The sequence below is a fragment of the Amphibalanus amphitrite genome, unplaced genomic scaffold (assembly GCF_019059575.1).
Source record: "Amphibalanus amphitrite isolate SeventyFive unplaced genomic scaffold, NRLGWU_Aamphi_draft 000200F_arrow, whole genome shotgun sequence".
Taxonomy (NCBI): domain Eukaryota; kingdom Metazoa; phylum Arthropoda; class Thecostraca; order Balanomorpha; family Balanidae; genus Amphibalanus; species Amphibalanus amphitrite.
The window spans coordinates 668005-687368 of NW_024881695.1; the positions used below are offsets into that span (position 1 = coordinate 668005).

At 49.6% G+C, this 19364-nt stretch overlaps 1 protein-coding gene across 4 annotated transcripts; it reads left to right on the forward strand.

Annotated features, from left to right (window-relative positions):
- The first annotated feature begins 297 nt into the window (after positions 1 to 297).
- LOC122384843 (trichohyalin-like) lies at positions 298 to 15836 on the forward strand. 4 transcript variants are annotated; one of them, XM_043372623.1, is made up of 20 exons: positions 298 to 322; positions 846 to 1008; positions 1326 to 1418; positions 2355 to 2421; positions 2678 to 2778; positions 3322 to 3498; positions 3855 to 3950; positions 4166 to 4334; positions 4584 to 4729; positions 5082 to 5162; positions 5336 to 5378; positions 5866 to 5969; positions 6108 to 6950; positions 7905 to 8131; positions 8396 to 10193; positions 10438 to 10545; positions 11270 to 11424; positions 11757 to 11916; positions 12230 to 12319; positions 15250 to 15836. In XM_043372623.1, exons 2-20 carry the CDS (start codon positions 925 to 927, stop codon positions 15328 to 15330), a joined length of 4623 nt encoding a protein of 1540 aa, XP_043228558.1. In that variant the 5' UTR covers positions 298 to 322; positions 846 to 924; the 3' UTR covers positions 15331 to 15836. The 4 variants fall into 4 exon arrangements, with proteins under 4 accessions (XP_043228558.1, XP_043228555.1, XP_043228557.1 ...); XM_043372620.1 differs by lacking the exon at positions 298 to 322 and adding an exon at positions 449 to 661 and having other exon boundaries at positions 11267 to 11424; XM_043372622.1 differs by lacking the exon at positions 298 to 322 and adding an exon at positions 450 to 661.
- Positions 15837 to 19364: the final 3528 nt, after the last annotated feature.

The window sequence follows — 19364 nt, forward strand, 5'->3', positions numbered from 1 at the left end:
GCTATAATTTGACCGTAAAGTTGTGGCTAGTTCGGTGTATTTTATCACAAATTGGATCCTTGTTTGGTGCTGGCTAGTTGAGTGTCGTGAGATCAAACCTAAGAAACACCGTTAAAAACACTTATAGCTGAAATTGTTCAGTAAATTACCAATCATTTGATGGAAAAGAAACGCACATAAGCACTGTCTTTAATTTAGTACACTAGGTTTCTGTCAATAGATTCATGTTTTGTCCAATGTGCGCAGTATTTGTATTTGATTCGTCAACACAATAGTTCGTAAAAAACTGGTTTCAATACTTGCCGCTAGTAACTATAACCCGGTTTACATAGCATTTTTGACGAGGCTCTAGCTCGTTAATTTGGCGATAATTTCGATGCAGTGGTCTTCAAATATTTAGAGGGGATCATTTTGTAAATTGTTAAGCACCATTGGCATCTTTTGCAACATCACGGACGGAGATATAAGCTTGCAACAAACCCTATGTAAACCGGTCTTATTTTACTTCATTTATTTTGATGTATATATCCTTCTTTACATCCAATGCGAAATATTTAATAAATTAAAGTGCACAATGACAAGATAGATTTAGACAACGAAAGCTGTAAATTTGGATCTTAGTCATTGGATATTTATTACCCGCTAGGGGCATTCCGAAAAGGTAATAAAGTTTACACAAGTTATATGATACCATTAACAATTTACCGAATGGTAAATTGTCAATGGTACAATCAAGGGTACAATTCACCCAATTGTAAATTGTCTGGAAGGCGTTTCGACATTTTGAAACATATGACAATCTGTCCATATGTGTTCCTCAACTTGTCTTATTCCAAAAACAACAGCAACAAGAACAAGTTCCTTAACTTCCTATGCTGCTCTTATTCATATTAATGCATAAAAGGAATCACAAGCTTTGGCATAATGTTCAAGAAACTTAAAGACAAAATTTCTGAAGAGGTTGGGCAGTCGTCCATTCGCCTTCCTATTCAGCAACTCTCGTCACAGGTGGGTCGTGATAATTGTTTGTTTGACAGATTCAATACCTTATTAAACATTTTGATTTGTTTAAATGATGTAAGGCTGAAGGTGCTTAACTTGCAAGTTACATTGTAGGTACATCAGTTGTTGACTCCACTTGGTATTCTTAGTAATAGTGTATTGTGTTATCTAAATTGCAAATGCATAATCCTCTTAGTTGTGCTTAAGTAAACATTTCATAGAAATATCCTGCTCAAATCTGGGTTTTGCATGCATCTTCTGTTCTTTTGCTGTCATTTAGTTTTGCTTTGTTATACTGATTTATTTTGTGCCTTGCTTTCCAGCTCGCTTCCTATGTGTCTGAGGGCTCTCGCATTGGGCGGAGTGACCTTAGTCTTGCCAGCTCGGCGGCTGCCCCCAAGCCCCGTGCTGCAGAGGTATGGAATGCTAACGTAATGGCTGAATCAATGTTGTTTGTTCACCATCTTATTATTATTTTTTTTTAAGAGGGTCTGCATTACCTATGTGTTGTCAAATGTCAATAGTGTTCTGGTAGAGCTATACATCTTGCCACTGTGCCACCTTGCCACCTCCCCTAGGATTTAGGAAGATGAAATGAAGTGTAATGACAAGAGGCATAAGTTCTTTTTATTGCATCTTGTGAAGGACCTTGTACCACTCTTACAATATTTTGTGATCTCGAGGGCCAAGAGAAAACATTTCATCATTGAATGGATTACCACCATCACTTAAAGGAAAAGGGCCACCTTTAACATGGGGATTGAAACTGAGATAGCCATCTTGTAGCCCGTGTCCGAAAACCTAACTGTCTACCTCCTTACGGCCGATTTCGGCCTCCATTCGTAGTTATCGGCAATTTTAAAAGAAAATACGCCAGGAATGCGTCCTTATCCCAGGAATGCGTTCTTATCCGACAATACAGCCACCCGCGGCGAGGCTTTGGTTTTTTACCAATCAGCTCCAACCAGCTCAGCTTTAACCAATCAGCTTATTTGACACAATCCGACGAGTCTGTCTTCTGAACGCTGATTGGCTGGAGTGTGACGTCATCGCTATGCCATCATACAGTAGGTGCCGTAGAGAGTATCAACATAGTACCAATATGTTAAATAGTTTTAAATACTTTTTAGCGAATTGTGCACTTCTGGCACCAGTTTTAAAAAGAAAATGAAAAATGATAATGTCAAAATGAAAAACAACGATATCTTCATATTTCACGAAGGTGGCCCTTTTCCTTTAATTGTAATGATGCAAGATCTGATATCTGTTTTGATGATTGTCATAAGGCAGCATCCTGTCGGCTCAAGGTCTGATTCCCTCTGTTCTTATTCCCTGTCTCGTTCTGTTTTCAGTCAATTGCTGATGTTTCTGTGACCAGTGAGGTTCTTGACAGCAGTAGGATCAGCATTGATGGAGATGGTAAGCCTGGTGCTTTCTTACATATACGCTTGACATTCCTGGTACTTTTGAATCGGGCTGACTATGTTTGTCTTGAGTGGCTTGGGCCCTGGCCTGTCCCCTTTCATGTTAGCCAACCCTGTCATTCTGTTGTGACTTTGTTGTGCATACAGTTATTATCTTTGGGTTTGATTCTATTTAAACATTGGTAAATTCCAAATTCCAAGCCATGGTCACACTGCTCTATTCTAACCTGTCACCCCTCGTGCTCTGCCAGGGTGTGAGTCGCGCGCCGGCGGCGGCGCCCGGCCCCGACACCAGGCCAAGACTGTGGGAGACTGTCTGCGGCACCCGGACGGCCACGTTCACTGCCAGCACGTGAGTCACTGGTCCGGGGAATGTAGGGGAGGGGAGTCTGGTTCGGGCCAGTGCGGTGTGATTGTGGGGGCGAGGTGAGACGTGAATGGAGCTAGTTGTGTCATTGATCTGGTCATTGATTTGTCCTCGCCGAACACTCCTGTTTGAAAAGCCGCGTCTGTTGAAATATTCAACTCAGATGTTTACTTTGATGGCATACGGAGCTAAGGCATCGGAAATTTCTTGCCTCCGACGTCAGCCGTATTTTATGCTCGCTGCCAACTGAGGCCCGAAAGTGTTGCACCGTAAAAGGAGACCGTTTTACTGCCGACCGTTAAACATTGGGAGGCCTCAGCAACCCATAAGCACGGATTTAATATGGATATCCTCATCATGGTTCACCTATCGTGTGCACGGATCCTACCGCAAAATGATTGTGATGGCTGTGTCTATCGTAGTTTGTCGTCTCCATAGTCATAAATCGAGGTGGATATTTATTAATTACCGAATACCACCACCTCCGTTCGATCTGGCTAACTAACCTCACCCGCTACCTCCCGCCAGGCGGACCTGGACGCGTTCAGTGAGGTCAGCTCCATGGCCAGTCTGGGCACCGTCTCCAAGGAGCAGCTGCTGCACAGCTACCAACGTATCCGGGCCAAGTACAACCAGCAGAGGACGCGGCAGGCTGAGCTGGCCCGCTCGTGCCACCAGCTGGAGACGGACTGCAGACAGGCGCAGGTGGGCGACTGTGTTCCCCAGGCGTCCCCCGGGCGCAGGTGGGGGACTAACTGGATGGTCACTGGCGGGATGTGGTGACCGGCTGCGATTGGGGATCGAGTGGGGTGTTGATGAATATCGCCGTGTAGCAACTTATGAAGACTTGCTGATTGCTGAGAGTTTAGCTAAGATGAACGGTTGGAAATGAAGTAGGCAACTGGAGCAATCAATAGAAGATGTTTGGTATTTGGTTCAGTGCATGAACTATGTTATGTTCAATGTCGTTTAATTTGTTGCAATATACAATGGCGATTCAAGCCATTTTTTGCAGTGTGTATTGGCCTTTTCCATAAATGTGTCGCGTCTGGTGTCCGCAGGCGTCTCTAAAACAGAGTGAGTCTAGAGAGGAAAAGCTGAAAGCCGAGCTCAAACAACGAGATGAGCGCATTACCCAGCTCAGTTCCAGCGATAAGGTAAGTGAGCGATACACGGAATGAATGTATGTTGCTGATTTCGTGATCTTCATTCATTCATTCGTTTTTTATCCATTCATCCATTCATTCATTCATTCGTTGATTCATTCATTCATTCATTCATTCATTCATTCATTCATTCATTCATTCATTCATTCATTCATTCATTCATTCATTCATTCTTTCACTGAACCATCACATCCCACCCTTCCCAGGCCGCAGACGCGACTGGAGATGGCGACACGGAGTCCTCGCCAGCTGCCGCCGCTGTCAACGGTACCACCGCCTCTCCTGGGCCCAAATCCGCCGAGGATGGCCCGACAGACGACAAGGTCACGGCAGAGCAGTCGGCAGAGGTCACCGCGGAGCTGGACCGGCTCAAAGGTAGGTCTAAGAGTTTGCCTCCAGCAGGTAGCATTTCGTGGCGCTTGTTCGTGTTCAAAGCATGCTGCTGCCTGCTATATAGTTAGAAATCTGAATGGTCGTACCATCAGCTTATCCATTTTCCTCTCGGCTCTTGTTCAGACGATGGGTAATTGACCATGTTTTCGTTGTTAACCCGTGTAGCGCAGAAGCAGCTCACCAGCTGTGTTTGGATTCCACTGACATTCCGTTCCACGTCTATCTCCGCAGACAAGGTGTCCCAGCAGGAGGCGCTGCTGCTCAAGTGTAAGGAGAGTATCCGGCAGCACAAGGCGCGTCTGTCGGCCGCCACGGCTGAGAGGGATCAGCTGAGGGAGGCCAGTGAGCAGCGGCAGGCGGAGCTCGCCACCCTGCAGGTAACGATCCACGGGAGAGGGAGGTAGGCAGGGCAGTGAAAGGGGCGGAGGGGATCAGTTTAATGCTGCCATTTATGATGTAAAAGGAAGATGCTTGTGGTTTACTCAAAAATGCTGCCAGAAGTGAACGATTTTTCTTTTGCCATTACGTTTAACTGTAAAATGAGATGTTGCTATGCGTGGTGCGCGTTTTGTTTTGAAGTAACCGGCCAATTCCGTTGTTAACAAAGACGGGACGACCGAAATAATTTTACCTACTTTTCCTTTGCCATTATACCGTCTAACGGTCGTTCCCAGCCTGAGCCAATGTTAGTTTACTCATGTTTCTGACGTTTTTTTTTTTTTTTGCCAGGAGAGCGCAAAGGCGGAGTCTGCTCGTTTGGAGGAGACGGTTTCTGAACTGCGAGAGTCACTGCTGCAAAAGGATGCCCAGGTAGGGTAGATACTAGATGGGGGACTGGGGTGAGTCTTGAATAACTATACAGTCAGTTTCCGATCGTAAAATCATCATCAATGTTCGTTTGTATCATCCAGGTACGAAACGTGCTGCTGCCTGATAGCATAATCTCTTCTTGCTGTATTTGACGAACCTTGTGTCGTTCACAGGTTCAGCAGTTGCAGCAAGAGTTTGAAGACTCGCAAAAGCAAGGTAAGTTGGGTAGGATGGGCGCAGGCAGTTCAGAAAGATTATTTGGTTTGTAGTAAAAAAGTTGCATTAAGTTTTGCACAATTTTTGCAGAATTTAGTCATAAGCATTACAGCTGCAATGAATTATTACATTTCTGGATCCACCTGACCATTCTGTCATTTTGACCAGCTATAAGGGCCCTGTTTCAACGGTGATAGCAGCACGCTACTATTCCATTTCGCGAGCTGACGTCACACTTCTGGTAGTGTTGGAGGAATAGGCTTGTTGACGTCTCCATGGAAACCCCATTTGACACGTGTAATAGCAGCGTGCTGCTATCACCGGTGAAACAGGGCCAAGATATATTCTTGGTTTCAGCTACGTTCAGGGTCTTCCTGTAATAGACCCTATTGAAAATGGTTCGTTGGCTTTCGGCCTGAGTACTGACCCTGTGTGTAGTACGAGTTGATAAGGGGAACTTACCGTGTGCATGTTCTTTTTTCAACAGTTTCTGCTGAGCGAAACTCTGCGGCGGCGAGCAAGAGTGAACAGGAGCAGCAGACAAAACAGCTGCAGCAGAAGTTTGATGATGAAATGGAGAACCTCAAAAAGGTATAACCTTTTCTTCTTCTTTTTTTTTGTGCGTTAAAATCATAGAAGTACGCATAAAGTAGTTGCTTTGTTCGATATCGAGCATTTTCCCGATAGATATTGCCTTATGTCATCTAACGCCGGTCATTTCTGTCGCAGGAGCTCACTCAATGCCAGCTGGACCTGGAGGCGAGTCGGTCCCGTGTCGAGGAGCAGAGTGTCCAGCTGAGCTCCCGTCAATCGGAGGCCGGGGAGAGGGACCGGGAGATGACCGAGAGAGCTGCCGTACTCTCCCAGAAGGAGCAGGGGGTGCAGGAGCAGGAGCGACTCCTGCAGGAACGGCTGGAGGGCGTCTCCAGGGAGGAGGACAGGATACGACAGGAGCAGGAGACTGTGGATCAGGAGAAGACGCGGCTGACGGAGCTGGACGCTACGCTAACCCAGAAGGAGGAAATTGCGAGACAGAGAGAGACGGAACTGAAGGAGCTGGAGACTAGCTTGGGAGAGAAGAGGAAGAGCCTGGAGGAGCAGCTTAGTCGGCTCCAGGAGGAGGGGGTGGCACTGGATGGTGAGAAGAAACAGGTGGAGAATAGAGAGACTGCGGTCAAAGAGCAGGAGGCTGGATTATTAGACAAACAGACATTGTTAGAGAAGGTAGAAAATGGGCTCAAAGAAAAGGAGATGTCGCTCAACGATCTGGAGACTCGCCTACACCAACAGGAAGTGTTGGCCCAAGTGCGAGACTCCGACTATCGTCAGAAGGAGGAATCCCTGCAGGAGAGAGAATCTTCGCTGTGCCAACGGGAGGAGGCGGCGAGAGAGCAGGAGTCGGTCTGCCAGCGCAGAGAGGAGGCGGCGCAGGAGCGTGAGACTCGCCTGGAGCAGAGCGCGCGCACTGTTCAGGAGCAGGAGAGTCGGCTGGTGAGGAGGACGGAGGAGCTGGAGCAGCGGGAGCGGGACTTGGAGGTGGCCAGAGCCAGCATGCAGCGCACAGACGAGGAGGTGAGAGGACACGCGGGTGATCGCGCTCGGTACCGGGGAGCGGAGCGGGGAAGTGCTTCTTTTGTTTATCTACTTTACTTCTTTGGTGTTGAGTCAATCAGGTATCAGCCATAGACCACTACAGTGGCCGCAAAAAAAATCTTGACAAAGGTTAAATGTAATGCAAACGCAATGAGCGAGCCGCTCCTATATCTCTTGTACGGGGGGTACTGGCGACTTCTTTTGACATGGACATAATACATATGGTCTCAACTTGCGAAATAAACAGCAACACTGTGGTCAGCGATCATTATCAGGAAAGATACACCCTGAATTGGAGTGTCTTTGACTTGTTTCATCTTTTTCCCATAGGGATAAACAAGCACCACCTCAAAGGCACTCCAACACAGGGTGTATCTTCCCTGACAATGATCGCTGACCACAGTCTTGTTGTTTATTTCGCAAGATGAGGCCATGCGTATTATATCCAAGTCAAAAGAATTCGCCAGTACCTCTGGTACGAGAGATTTACGAGCAGGTTCGCTAATTGCGTTTGCATTGTATTTGACCTTTGTCAAGATTTCTTTTGCGGCCACTGTATATACCTGGACTGTGCACTGATATTGCCGACTGCCATTAGGGCCCTGCTGGAAAATTTGACGTAGCACGCGGAATTGTGTGTTGATGCTCTAGTAAGCCCTAGGCATATAGGTATATAGTGGTCTATGTATCAGCCTGTTTTGTGTGAGGCTTCATCGGGTTGGTTGGTAGGCATCTTATTGAGCGATTTCATTCATTCATTTACTCATTCATTCATTCATTCATTCATTCATTCATTCATTCATTCATTCATTCATTCATTCATTCATTCATTCAGAGAAGATGTACAAAATTTAACGGACAGCGGAATCCAGTTTATCGCCTGATTCTTAACACTTTGATATTTTTTTATTAAGATAAATTGTGTTATTTCAGGTGCAGCAGAAACAGGGAGACAACGAAGCACTGAGAGGCATTGTCTCCCGTCTGGAGGGAGACTTGGCTGCGGCGAGGCAGGAGGTGAGACAGAGGCAGGGAGACACTGACGAGCTGCGAGCCACTGTCTCCCGTTTGGAGGCTGAACTGAAGACGGCTCAGCAGCGAGCCGAGAAGGCGGCCGCGGAGGTCAAGGAGACCGCCACCCGGCTCAGCGAGGAGCATAGGTATGACTGATGGAAACTTGGAACCAAGACAATTTACAGTCTCGTTGGCTGACTCCCATACCAGTTTATCGACTTTCGATATGGCGGAGGGCGATGAGGCGCTGGTAAATGCTATGTCTGATGGTATGGGTAGCACTTAATGGTATGTCCAGAAATGCTTCCATTTTAATGCACCGTTTTTCTGTATGTTGCCGCCATTGAGATTCGTTATTTGTGTTTTCTGAGTATGACCGTTCTAACACATTATTTCTCTCATCCCCCCAGTCGGCAGCTGGCCGCTGTTAGCGACGAGCAGGCCCGCTCGGTGGATGCCCGTCTGACGGAGCTGTCCAGCCAGCACCAGCACCGGCTGCAGGAGCTGAATTCCCAGCACCAGACGGAGCTACAGGAGCTGAACTCTCAGCACCAGGCAAAGCTGGAAGAGCAGAATTCTCAGCACCAAGCTGAAATACAGGAGCTGGGTTCGCAACACCAAGCTGAACTGGAGAAGCAGAACTCACAGCACCAGACTGAGATGCAGGACCTCCAACAGCAGCTTCAGACGGAGCGCTCAGAGGCCGAGACCGGTCGAACCGAGCTGCAGCGGCTGGACGGGAAGGTGACGGAGCTGGAGACTGAGCTGGAGTCCGAGCGGAGTCGGTCAGAGACCAGCCGTGGGCGGGGAGACCAACTGTCCATCCGCGCGGAACAGCTGGAGGCCCAGCTGCTGACGGAGCGGGGAGAGGCTGAGAAGGCTAGGGAAGAGCGGGACGAACTGGTGCAGAGAGTGGGTCAATTGGAAACGGAACTGGAAACTGAGCGGGTAGAGCGTCAGAGCAGTCGGAGGGAGTGTGACGATCTGACCCAGAAGGTGCAGCAGTTGGAGACTGAACTACAGGCGGAAAGAGGAGAGAAACAGGAGAGTAGAGAGAAGCAGGAGGAGCTGCTGAAACGGACGGAGGAGATAGAGGCGCAGTTACAGGCTGAGAAAACGCAGAGTGAAACTAGTAGAGAGGAGTGGCAGCAACGTGCCAAACAGCTGGAGGAAGCTCTGCAAACTGAACGGGATCAGAGTCAGGCCGAACGCGAGAAACAGACGGAGCTTGCAAGACAGAAGGAACAGCTTGAAGCTGAGTTGATAACGGAGCGAAGCTTAAGTCAATCGAGCAGTGATGAGCTAGCTCGTCGCGCGAAGGAGTTGGAAGCTGAACTGCGCACTGAGCGAGCTCAGAACGAAACAGCTCGAGAGAAGGAGGAGGAGTTGAGAAGGCGAGCTGAGGAACTAGAGGCCAGGCTGAACGCCGAGCAAGCTGAGAACCAAGTCGGCCGGGAACAGCAGGAGGAGCTGACAAGGAGAGCCGAAGAGCTAGAAGCAAAACTTCAGAGTGAGCAATCTGAGAATGAATCCAGCCGAGAAAAGCTTGCCGAATTAGCAAGGCGAGCGGAAGAGCTAGAGGCCAAACTCAAGATCGAACAAACTGGTAAAGATTCTAGCCAAGAAAAGCAAGAGGAACTAGCTAGGCGAGCTGAGGACCTAGAGGCCAAACTGAAGATAGAACAGGCTTCGAACGAATCTGGCCGTGTGGAGCACGAAGAGCTGCTGCGTCGAACTCAACAGCTAGAATCCCAGCTCCAGACTGAACAAACCCAGAATCAGACCAGTCTCGCCGAGCGCGACGAACTGTCCCGTCGTGTTGAGTCTCTCCAGTCTGAGCTTGACTCTACTCAGAGCAGCTCAGCTGCCGAGCGGGAGAACCTCTCCCGTCGCGTGGAGTCCCTGGAGTCCGAACTAGCGGCCGCCCAGGCTCGGCAGGACGCGGACCGCACCGATCGGGAGGAGTCGCTTCTGCGCTCAGAGGACCTGGCTGCTGCCGTGTCAGCAGTCGAGGCCAGTCTGCGGGACGCCGAGCCGGGCGGTCCGGAGACGGAGACGGCGGGAGAGCCGGCGGAGCGGGCCGGTCCCCTGCTGCGCCGCTGCGCCGGCCGCCTGACCAGCCTCACGGCCGCACTGAAAACGGAGCGGGCCCGCCGCCGGCGCCTGGAGGCCAGGGCGGCCGCCGCCTCAGCGACAACGAGCGAGCCGGTGAGAGGGACTAATTGACTGGGTGACCGTCTTAGATAACTACATTACTCTGTATGACCCTACTGTCTTTTTGTGGTGATATTTTTGCACCATTAGTCACTTACTTTGTGAAATAGAAATATAACTAACTGTTGCTGTGTAGCTCTCAGCTTCACCGTCAATCATCGTGCCTGCGGTGCCATCATGTGGCGTCCTCATCCACTGACATCAGTAGCCGCTCATAACTCGCGCTCTGTTGTGACAGGTGGCGGCGTCGGCGGCCGAGGGGCGGCTTCCCACCGAGCCGGCCGGGCCGCCGGCGGTTCTGGAGACTCAGATGGAGACCGTGCAGATGCTCGGTCTGCAGGGAGCGGTAAGACTCGACTGTGAACGGATGGGACGGGGTTACTCATGTCGGGGAGATGTGAAATGATTAATGGTTTTGTTGGGTTGCGATGTTTTGGTTTCTGTTGGTTGCGGTGGGGATTAGCCTCGGGATATTCAGGGAAATATTCAACGCTGGTGGTCCGGCTAACGCGCTGATTTTATGAGGCATTCAAACCGGTAGTGTAGGTTGATGTGTTTATCTTTGGCATGCACCCGGGGGTTTTGTTTATTAGCTCAGAGCGTCAGTGAGTCAGTAATGCAGGCGTCTGTAGTTGATGTAGATCGGGAGTGGTACTGTCAGCGGCACTGCCGACGGCCGGGGCTCGTTTTTAACTGAGGGTGCTGGAGGTGTGAACAGCGGACGTATTTTCTCAGGGGGCTTCAACAGCTGTGATATGATATGCGCGACATCTGCTGGACGTGGTGCCGTGGGATCAATGATGGGCAATGTTTTTAGTCTCAAACCATTCCTTCCCATTTTTATGTTTGCTTCCAATCATAACTTGCACCTCGTTTATCTATGCTGTTTTCTTGCTCAGCCTCTTCCGCTTTAATGGTGTCCGTTCATGATAACAGTTGCCATAAAATTTCTATTTTACCCTCTTCCTGGCATCTCAACCCCGTTCCTCTATCACCAGTCGTCTCCTACTCTGATTTCCCCTCTCTCACTTTACCATGCCCGCCTCACTCCATTCGCCCGCTCCCAGCAGATTCGGAACGGATTGGACTCCTCCTCTGCGGGCTCCGTGGGGAGCCCGGCGCCGCCGGCGGACGGACAGGCGGCCGTGGAGGCGGCGACGGCGTCCCTGCAGCGTGAGCTGCTCTCCTACCGACAGCAGATGAAGGAGACCAACGAAAAACACCAGTGAGTGGCGGTAGTGTGCCATTAATGAAAGGAATTAGATGGACGGGGTTGGACGGAACGTCCAGTGGGGGGGGGGGGGGGTCCGTCACCCCCCCCCCCCCACTGGATGTGGTGACGGAATGACGTGAATAACTTACTTACAGCATATTCAGTTACTTAACAGCATATTCCTTTGCTCGCCAATCATTCACAATATTCTCTGCGCAACTATGCCTTGGTTTATCATACGTTTATCATGCGTATATGGCTAGCCTGCGTGATTGTTCTAAACTCCCTCCGTCTTCGGCCTGCCCATTCACCTGCCAATCTGACCCCCTCCCCCCCCCCCCCAGACGGGAGCTGGCGGAGCTGCGCCGGTTGCTGGAGCTGCGGCACGCCTCGCCGCCGTCGGGCGCCGCCGCAGCCGACCTGACCTCGGGACTGGATGCCCTCACAGAGATAGAGTACCTGAGGAATATACTGTACCAGTATATGATGGGCCGAGAGCCACTGGTGAGGTCATAGACGGTGCCATGACAGCTGTGAATATGTCAGAGTTTCTGCTGAGTAGTCATTTGGAACTTGAAATAATATATGCCATTGCTTATAATATATGACCTTGCTTATAATATATACCATTACTTTTTTAAGCCACACGGATCCGCATTAGTGTGCCGGGAAGGTTTGACCATGCATGCATACATAAAAATCTGTTTGCTCTATTCCGTTTTACCTTCTCGTCATGTGTGCTATCGTGTCTTGTGATACCCTGTCTGTAACCCTCTATTCTGACCCGATGTGACCTCATGTTCTCTCTGTGCGGCAGACGCTCGCCAAGGTGATCACGGCGGTACTCAAGTTCAGCTCGGAGCAGACGGCCAAAGTGCTGGAGAAGGAGGAGCAGCGGCAGTCGGCGGTGAGTGAAAATAACGCTCTGAGAGAGACGCGTAGTGTCAGTCACAGTATCATGCGCGGTATGATGTCAGTCACACAGTCCGGATGGGTGTGGAAAACGATGTGGGTAAGCCGACAAGGGGGCCAGTGGATTAAGTATGGTGCCTTGGAGCGATACTGTCCGTGCAGTAACTTAGGAAAACATTTGCAATTTTCATTTGAACGTTCGACGTCGCTTTCTTAATACATAATGCCTCCAGTAACGTGTCAAGTGATCCTTGTATTCGACTTGGTGAATCAGTTAATGTCGACTTGCTCGCATGCTGTATTTCTCGAATAAGACTGAATAATAGTTGAGCGCCGTTTCCTGTTTATCAATATGCACAGTCTGTCTTAAAAGTACCGCGCAAAGTGACGGTGGATCCATCAAGCCTGACCGAGGAAGGGCGTACTATAATTTGAAAGTCACCGAACCAATTGACCTGGGGAAGGGACGAGAATGAGGGCTGCAGCCCGGATCATCACGGGCTGCGTCGCGTCGACCCCGACACATGCGCTGATGGCGGAAGCGGGCCTCGCCCCGGTGGCCTCAAGAAGGACCACGCTAGCTGCTCGACTGCTGGCGAAGGCGCGAGCCCTCCCAGAAGAGGACCCCCTCCGGCGAGTTGCGGACAGCACGGCAGTGAAGCGGCTGACGACGGTGGCAGGCTGGAGAGAAGTGGGACAGGTGGCGTGGACGGAGGCTGGAGTGGCGGCGAGGATGGAGCCCATCCTTCAGCCCCGTACCCCACCGTGGCTGCGACCCGCGCCGGTCACCTTTGACCTGGAGGCCGGGACGCGCCCACCACCTGGATCGCCCGCTGATCGCCGAAGACAAGAGGCTGCCCTCTGTCTGGCCCAAGATACCTATAATAAACAGGTAGATCCGATGTTTTGAGTAAAGCCCTGGTGACGTCACTGATATTTCTTATATGGAGAATTTCACCCGTAAGGAAAATAATTTACATACAAAAATTTGTATGCTATTAGGAAAAAATACAATCTTTCAATTCCACCATGAAAATTATATAATCTAATTAATAAACTCGAAATCCTTTGAGTGTTTGTCCCAACCCCCTGTTATACCTTTGGTCACGTGACTACCATGATACACTTTGCATTTTACAAGGTTATGACTTAAACGGAAGTAATAAATGCTGCAAATGTATCATTTATGATGTTTTAGGCAGCAATCGTGTGAATATATCCTGAAATTATCAATAATCTGCTGAAAAGAAGTCACGTGATGTTACCAGATTGTGCTCGGACAGCATCTTCTTGAATTTCGATTTTGAGTACTTTGTACCTTCATTGAGGCCTAATAACGGACGTTTTTAGTTATAAAATGAAGCACTGAATCTAATGAGGGCAAAATTTAATCATTTTTGCACTTTCAGGCCGGGCTATCCTGGCATGAACTTCGGCAAGTTTGTGTGTAAAGCCTATGGTGAAGGGAAAACTTCACGCCCGGCTGACGTCAGACCTCGGCTACCAAATCGTGTCCGGTGGGGGCTGGTCTGGCCTCCCTCCCCCAGTGTGCCACCTGGGTGTGGACGGACGGTTCAGCGGAGGAGGGCTTCAGGGACGGCGGCGCTGGAGCACTCATCGTGTGGCCGGACGACGCAACAAAAGAGCTCCGTGCCCCGGCCGGTAGTTTGTGTAGCAGCTACCGGGCCAAGATGGTAGCCCTCCGCACGGCCTTGAGACACCTCTTGGATCACCCGGCTCACGAAGATGACCCCATCGTTATATCGACACTTTTTTTTAAACCCCACATCTGTTCTCCGGTGAATTTCCGGGAAGCACGAAAGATCTCTTTTTAGAAGTGTCCAATCGTCCGATCCTGATCAAATTTGTGTGTTCGTAAGCTTGCTATGGCATAGCTTGATCTGCCAAGACAGACAAACTTGAGAAAAATCGAGTGACTGTACCTTTTTTGAAGGTTTCTAAACAACTTGTCTGAACTTCACGGGAGAACAAATGTGGGGTTTAAAAAAAGGGTGTCGATATGTACAGACTCCCAAGCTGCCCTGGCGGCCCTCAGAAGCGGCCCTTCTGAGCAACGGACCCAGCTCAACAGTGAAGTCTGGGATGCCCTCACCCTCCTGACAAGAGAGGGTGCTCGCCGGCTCCACCTTCAATGGGTCCCTTCCCACTGCGGTTTAGAAGGGAACGAGCGGGCCGACGTCCTGGCCAAGGAGGCGTCGGCGCTCCCGCAGGAAGAGGTCCCCCTCGATGTGAGGACCGTGCTGAGGGCGTCCGCCAGAGCAGCGAGGACAAGAATCGGCAGACAACGCCCCAGTGGGTGGTACCGGGACCTGTGGGGCGAACGCCTGCCTCCACCTGCGGCTGATCTGGACCGCCACGCGGCTGTAGAGGTGCACCAGCTGCGGGCGGGCCACTGGTCGGGCTCCGCCCAGTATATGCACAGGATCGGCCGTAACCCAACGGTGGAGTGCCCTGGCTGCAGTGACCATGGATGCCGAGCGGGACGGTGTCCGGTGTGTCGGGAGGAGGCAGACACGCCCGGGCATGTTCTGCTGCGATGCCCTGCCCTGATGAACCTGAGGTTCCGCCTGCTGGGCACCATCCACCCGTCACACGAGGAGATTCGGAGCGCGGACGTCGTCGCGGCCCTGGCGGCCGCGACCAGACGACTTCAAAGCCGGGAGGCTTCGCGGCAGTGATCCTGCCGCCGAGGGGAATCAACAACAACAACAACAACAACAACAGGATGTCCATTGCTTCGGTGACTCAAATTTAGCACTCCTTCCTCGGTCAGGCTTGATGGATCCACCGTTACTTTGCACGCCGTACTTTTAAGACAGACTGTACGTTCAATTCAAGACATCTGTGCGCACTACCTTGCTTGGCTGGTCTGTATTTGAACTAACCTTACATGTCCCGTTTCAGCTGCTACCGCCGGCGGTCAACTCCACAATGGACTCGGTCGGTTCCACGCTCTCCGCGCTGTCCCCATTCAAATGGAGCTAACCTCAGCCGAGACCTGGCGTGTCTTGGCGTCCATAACAACAAACGGCCTCGGATCATGGCGGTGGGTGCTCTCCGTGATCAAAGTTTTACCATGACTGTGTGATGTGTGGAGAATCGGGATGGTATGGAGGTCGGGGACCTATTTATAAGCCATCAGTGCATACCAGTGATTTAGAGGATCGTGTGTGCCTGCTATCGAACGGATAATGATGTTGGGACGGTCGCTGGTGTCAGATGGATGTCTGTGTTGTGTTCCGGCTCGGTTTTACCGGCCGTCGTGTGGTCTCAATATGTGTGGTCCGTATACACCCAGTAGCCACGGGAAGCTGCAGAGATAACACCAGGACCGATTGAAGGGAGCCTTATGGTCGCGGCTAACTAATATGATGCTTATTTTACCCGGTGATCGTACACAGTGATTGTGTGGCAGTGTTATGAAATGCTAATTGGAACATATTTATAAGCTACATATGCATATTAAAATATATCAGCCTTTTAAAAACGATTTTTGGCATGTTCGATACAATACGAGCAGTCGTATCATCTCAGTATTCTCGTCTTATAAATTTTATCCGGGGTTTATTTATACCACACGCCCATGATGTCTATGTTTCCACATTCGGGTGTCTTCTTAGACCTGCCGCAACTGACCTTCCTATTCTGGAACTAGGGGTTTCCCGACCTTCACATCTATGACCTATCTACCAGAAGACGACGCATTCTTAATACTGAGAAGCTTAGACTGTGTTTATTCCATTAAGCACGGTCCTAATGCATGTCACTAGCGACGAGCAACGCCATTGCTTCCAGAGAACTGGCAGGATTTGTCCGTGGAAAAGTATTGCGTTGTTGTTAATACCTCCGATAGCCTTATTTCTGGAACAGTATAGCGAATGATTGGCATAGGTTTGTACCGAACATCTGACACGAACATAGCGTTTGCCAGTCAGCTGTATACAGTCATGACTGGCCAGAATGGAGGTGTAATACTCCTTCAGAATTTCAAACTTTTAGCCGATTGCTTTCTGGAAGGTAACCAGCTCAAGAAAACAACAGTAATACGTGATGGACAATGTAACAGGAATCATAAATATGTATTTAAAAGCATTTGTCTCTCGCGTTTCCATGCTCTCCCGCTCGCTGGACCCGAGGAAGTGGGAGGGAGTGGCTCCCTCGCGCATGATGTCCCGTCTACCGGGCTCTGCGTCATTCAGCGTTTCTCGTCTACTGTTGCTCCCCTCCCGCCGGACCGGGTGACACCGTCCAGTCGGACCGGCTCCGCCGGACCGGCTCGGCTGCCGGATGTGCACTGGTGCTGCCTGCCAACGAAACTCTAACTTTCGATATTCGGGGCTCGTCGGAATGTTGATATGGGTTTCGAACGGTTGAGTATCCGTATCGGTAGTTCAGTAAGAACGTCGGATTGTTGAGCCGTGGAGGATGAGGCCACTCCGCTATTTTACTGATCATTGGTTGTGAACATATTCGATCAGTCACGTCAAGCTTGATCGCACGTTTAACTTTTTATAGGTATCGTTTGTATTGTTGGTTCGGATTTTGTTCACTTTTGTTTGCGAAAAAATACGTAGTTGAGTGCATGTGGCATCGGAAATGGCTAGGCACTCTGGTTAGGTCGAAACTCGAAATTAATTATACACTACGTTTCCATGACACGTCTAAATCGATTTAGCGAAATTTCACGTGCGTTTTTCTCGGAAACTATTTATCTTATGCAAAAAATGAGCGTATATATGGTTTTAGCTAGCACCTAATCCTATATTTACATTTTTAAATTATGCCTAAATGCTATGATGGAGCAAGTCCATTTTTCAAAATCGGCTTAGCTTGTGCCATGGAAACGTAGCCATTAAGGTGATTTTTTTCTGATTCGCTTCAGGTTCTATTCGAAATTGATAGTGCACCGTCCTGGTCCCTATTGCATATAGCGAATCAGGTTCACTTACCTAAGACTCCAGAAGAAATTGCCCCAAATGCATCATTTCCCCCTGTCCTTGTTCTGTTTCCTTTTGCCCATGCCAAGCCATGTGCCTTACACACTGCCCACTGCCCAATCTGTCTCTGTATTGATCGGGCCGGTTCCCGTTCCGTTAGTGGAGGACAGGTTGCAGAGCATGAGACAGCCGAGGGCGCCCCAGGCCATAAAGCCGCGTGCAGACGGATCGATACGCCCAGTTATTGCTGCATTGTCTATGCCTGAACGCAATTAACATCGTCGTAAAACGGGTGCCCGCCGTCGCCGCCGGCGGGCGAAGCAATAAACGGACAAAGTTTCTCGGGGTGCGTCTGGCTTAAGTTTTGACTACCGTGCGTGACCTATAATATTGCCCGTTAAATGTATAGAAGGACGATTCGTTCGCGTTGCCGCTTTCAACATCGTTAACTTGTGATGCGTCTTTTCGTCATGCTCTGTAAACGTTCCTATCGTTGGCATAGCTCGATTTAGAGAAGCCGAACTCGTTTGTGCTGGGCCTGTCTTTGGCCCTACACAGGGACTGAATAGCACACCTATATAATGACCAATCATGTTCTCTGAGATTGCACTTCTGATAGTGACACATGATGGAAGACCTGCCCGGATCATGTCTTTGGCTCCTATCACTGATCAGTGATCAGCTTCAGCAGCCGAGATATGCGAGCTAGGCGCGAACTAAGTGCCGGGTTGGCCCGCAGTTTGCATCTCAAACGACTGCCGGGCCATGGACGAACGTAGCGCCCCGCGGCCGACGTGATGCAACTTTATGCACCATGTTCATTCCGGCACGTACGATGGCTTAATGAGCGCGGCCCGCACCATTTAACATACCGCGAGATGAAATGTGATGCAGTTTTGATGGGCCTTGTCAGAGTCGTTTGTATGTGCTTATATACGAGTATGATGGTTTATTTTCGTAGCTATGCACATGATGGTATAATGGGTGTGAACGACATGGTGTTAAGATCGACCCCGTTAAATTCCACACACAAATAGCCTGGTGATGACGCGCCAGGTCGAATAGCAGACTCTTTTCGATTTGGTATTATTTCTCTTATTTCTTCATATAGCGTATCACGGTACTCTCCTCTCATGGGTGGAGCTTTTCCAGGGAAGTTGGTGGGGCATAAAGTAGTCAAACTTACAGTGTCCAATTGTTGAGCTAGATAAAGTGCAACACTGACTCGATTCTTTTCATTACAGAGATAATGTTTGACATCAGACAGACATTTCAAAGCTCCCCAATGCGAAAAAGATTGGTTAGCTATGCAACAAAATCCTAAAAGTCAGCTTGAGTTGGTGGGGCAAAGCGCTTATTGGTGGGGCAAAACGGCAAGTTGGTGGGGCAGCCGCCCCACCAACTGAATAGGAAGCTCCGCCCCTGTCTCCTCTACCTACAATGTTTTACGAAGAAAATTGGCGATGTCATCGTATTTATTAGCTGTTTCTTTTTCTATGAATTTTAGAACATGATTGATGATATGCAACTTCCATTGCTGCTCAGTGGATAATACGTCACAGATAACAATCACGGTTACCTAAGTGATTGATGCAATTCCCTTGTTAAACTGGCTTCCGTCTTACTTACCTACGGCCTTGGATATAATCTGACATCATAGGCGGCCCTCACACAGAACGTTACTTATCGAGCATTGTTGAAATCTTACCAGATGTTCGCTGTTCAACTGGTTTTGTCCAGCTCAGTCCGAACTTGATTCGCAGGGTTTCTCCCCTCCCTGATCAGTGAACTCATTGCATGGTGTCTGAGGCCTGAGGCATTGCAATGAATGATTTAAGACAACCATGTTAACATTTCTTGCAGGAGTGACCCTTAGGTTCTTGCGATGGTGTGTGTGAGTGATTTCGCATGTGCACAATGCTTTCGCGACATCAATTACGGGTCGGCGTCGCCTGCTACCTAGACAGCGAATAATCGAGGCGTGCAATATATAGGCGCGCTTAAAATAGTTCCTTGACTTTTCCCGCTTTAGCCACCTGCGCTTTATCGCTGCTGGCGGACCTAACTTCTGACAGTTTCCGA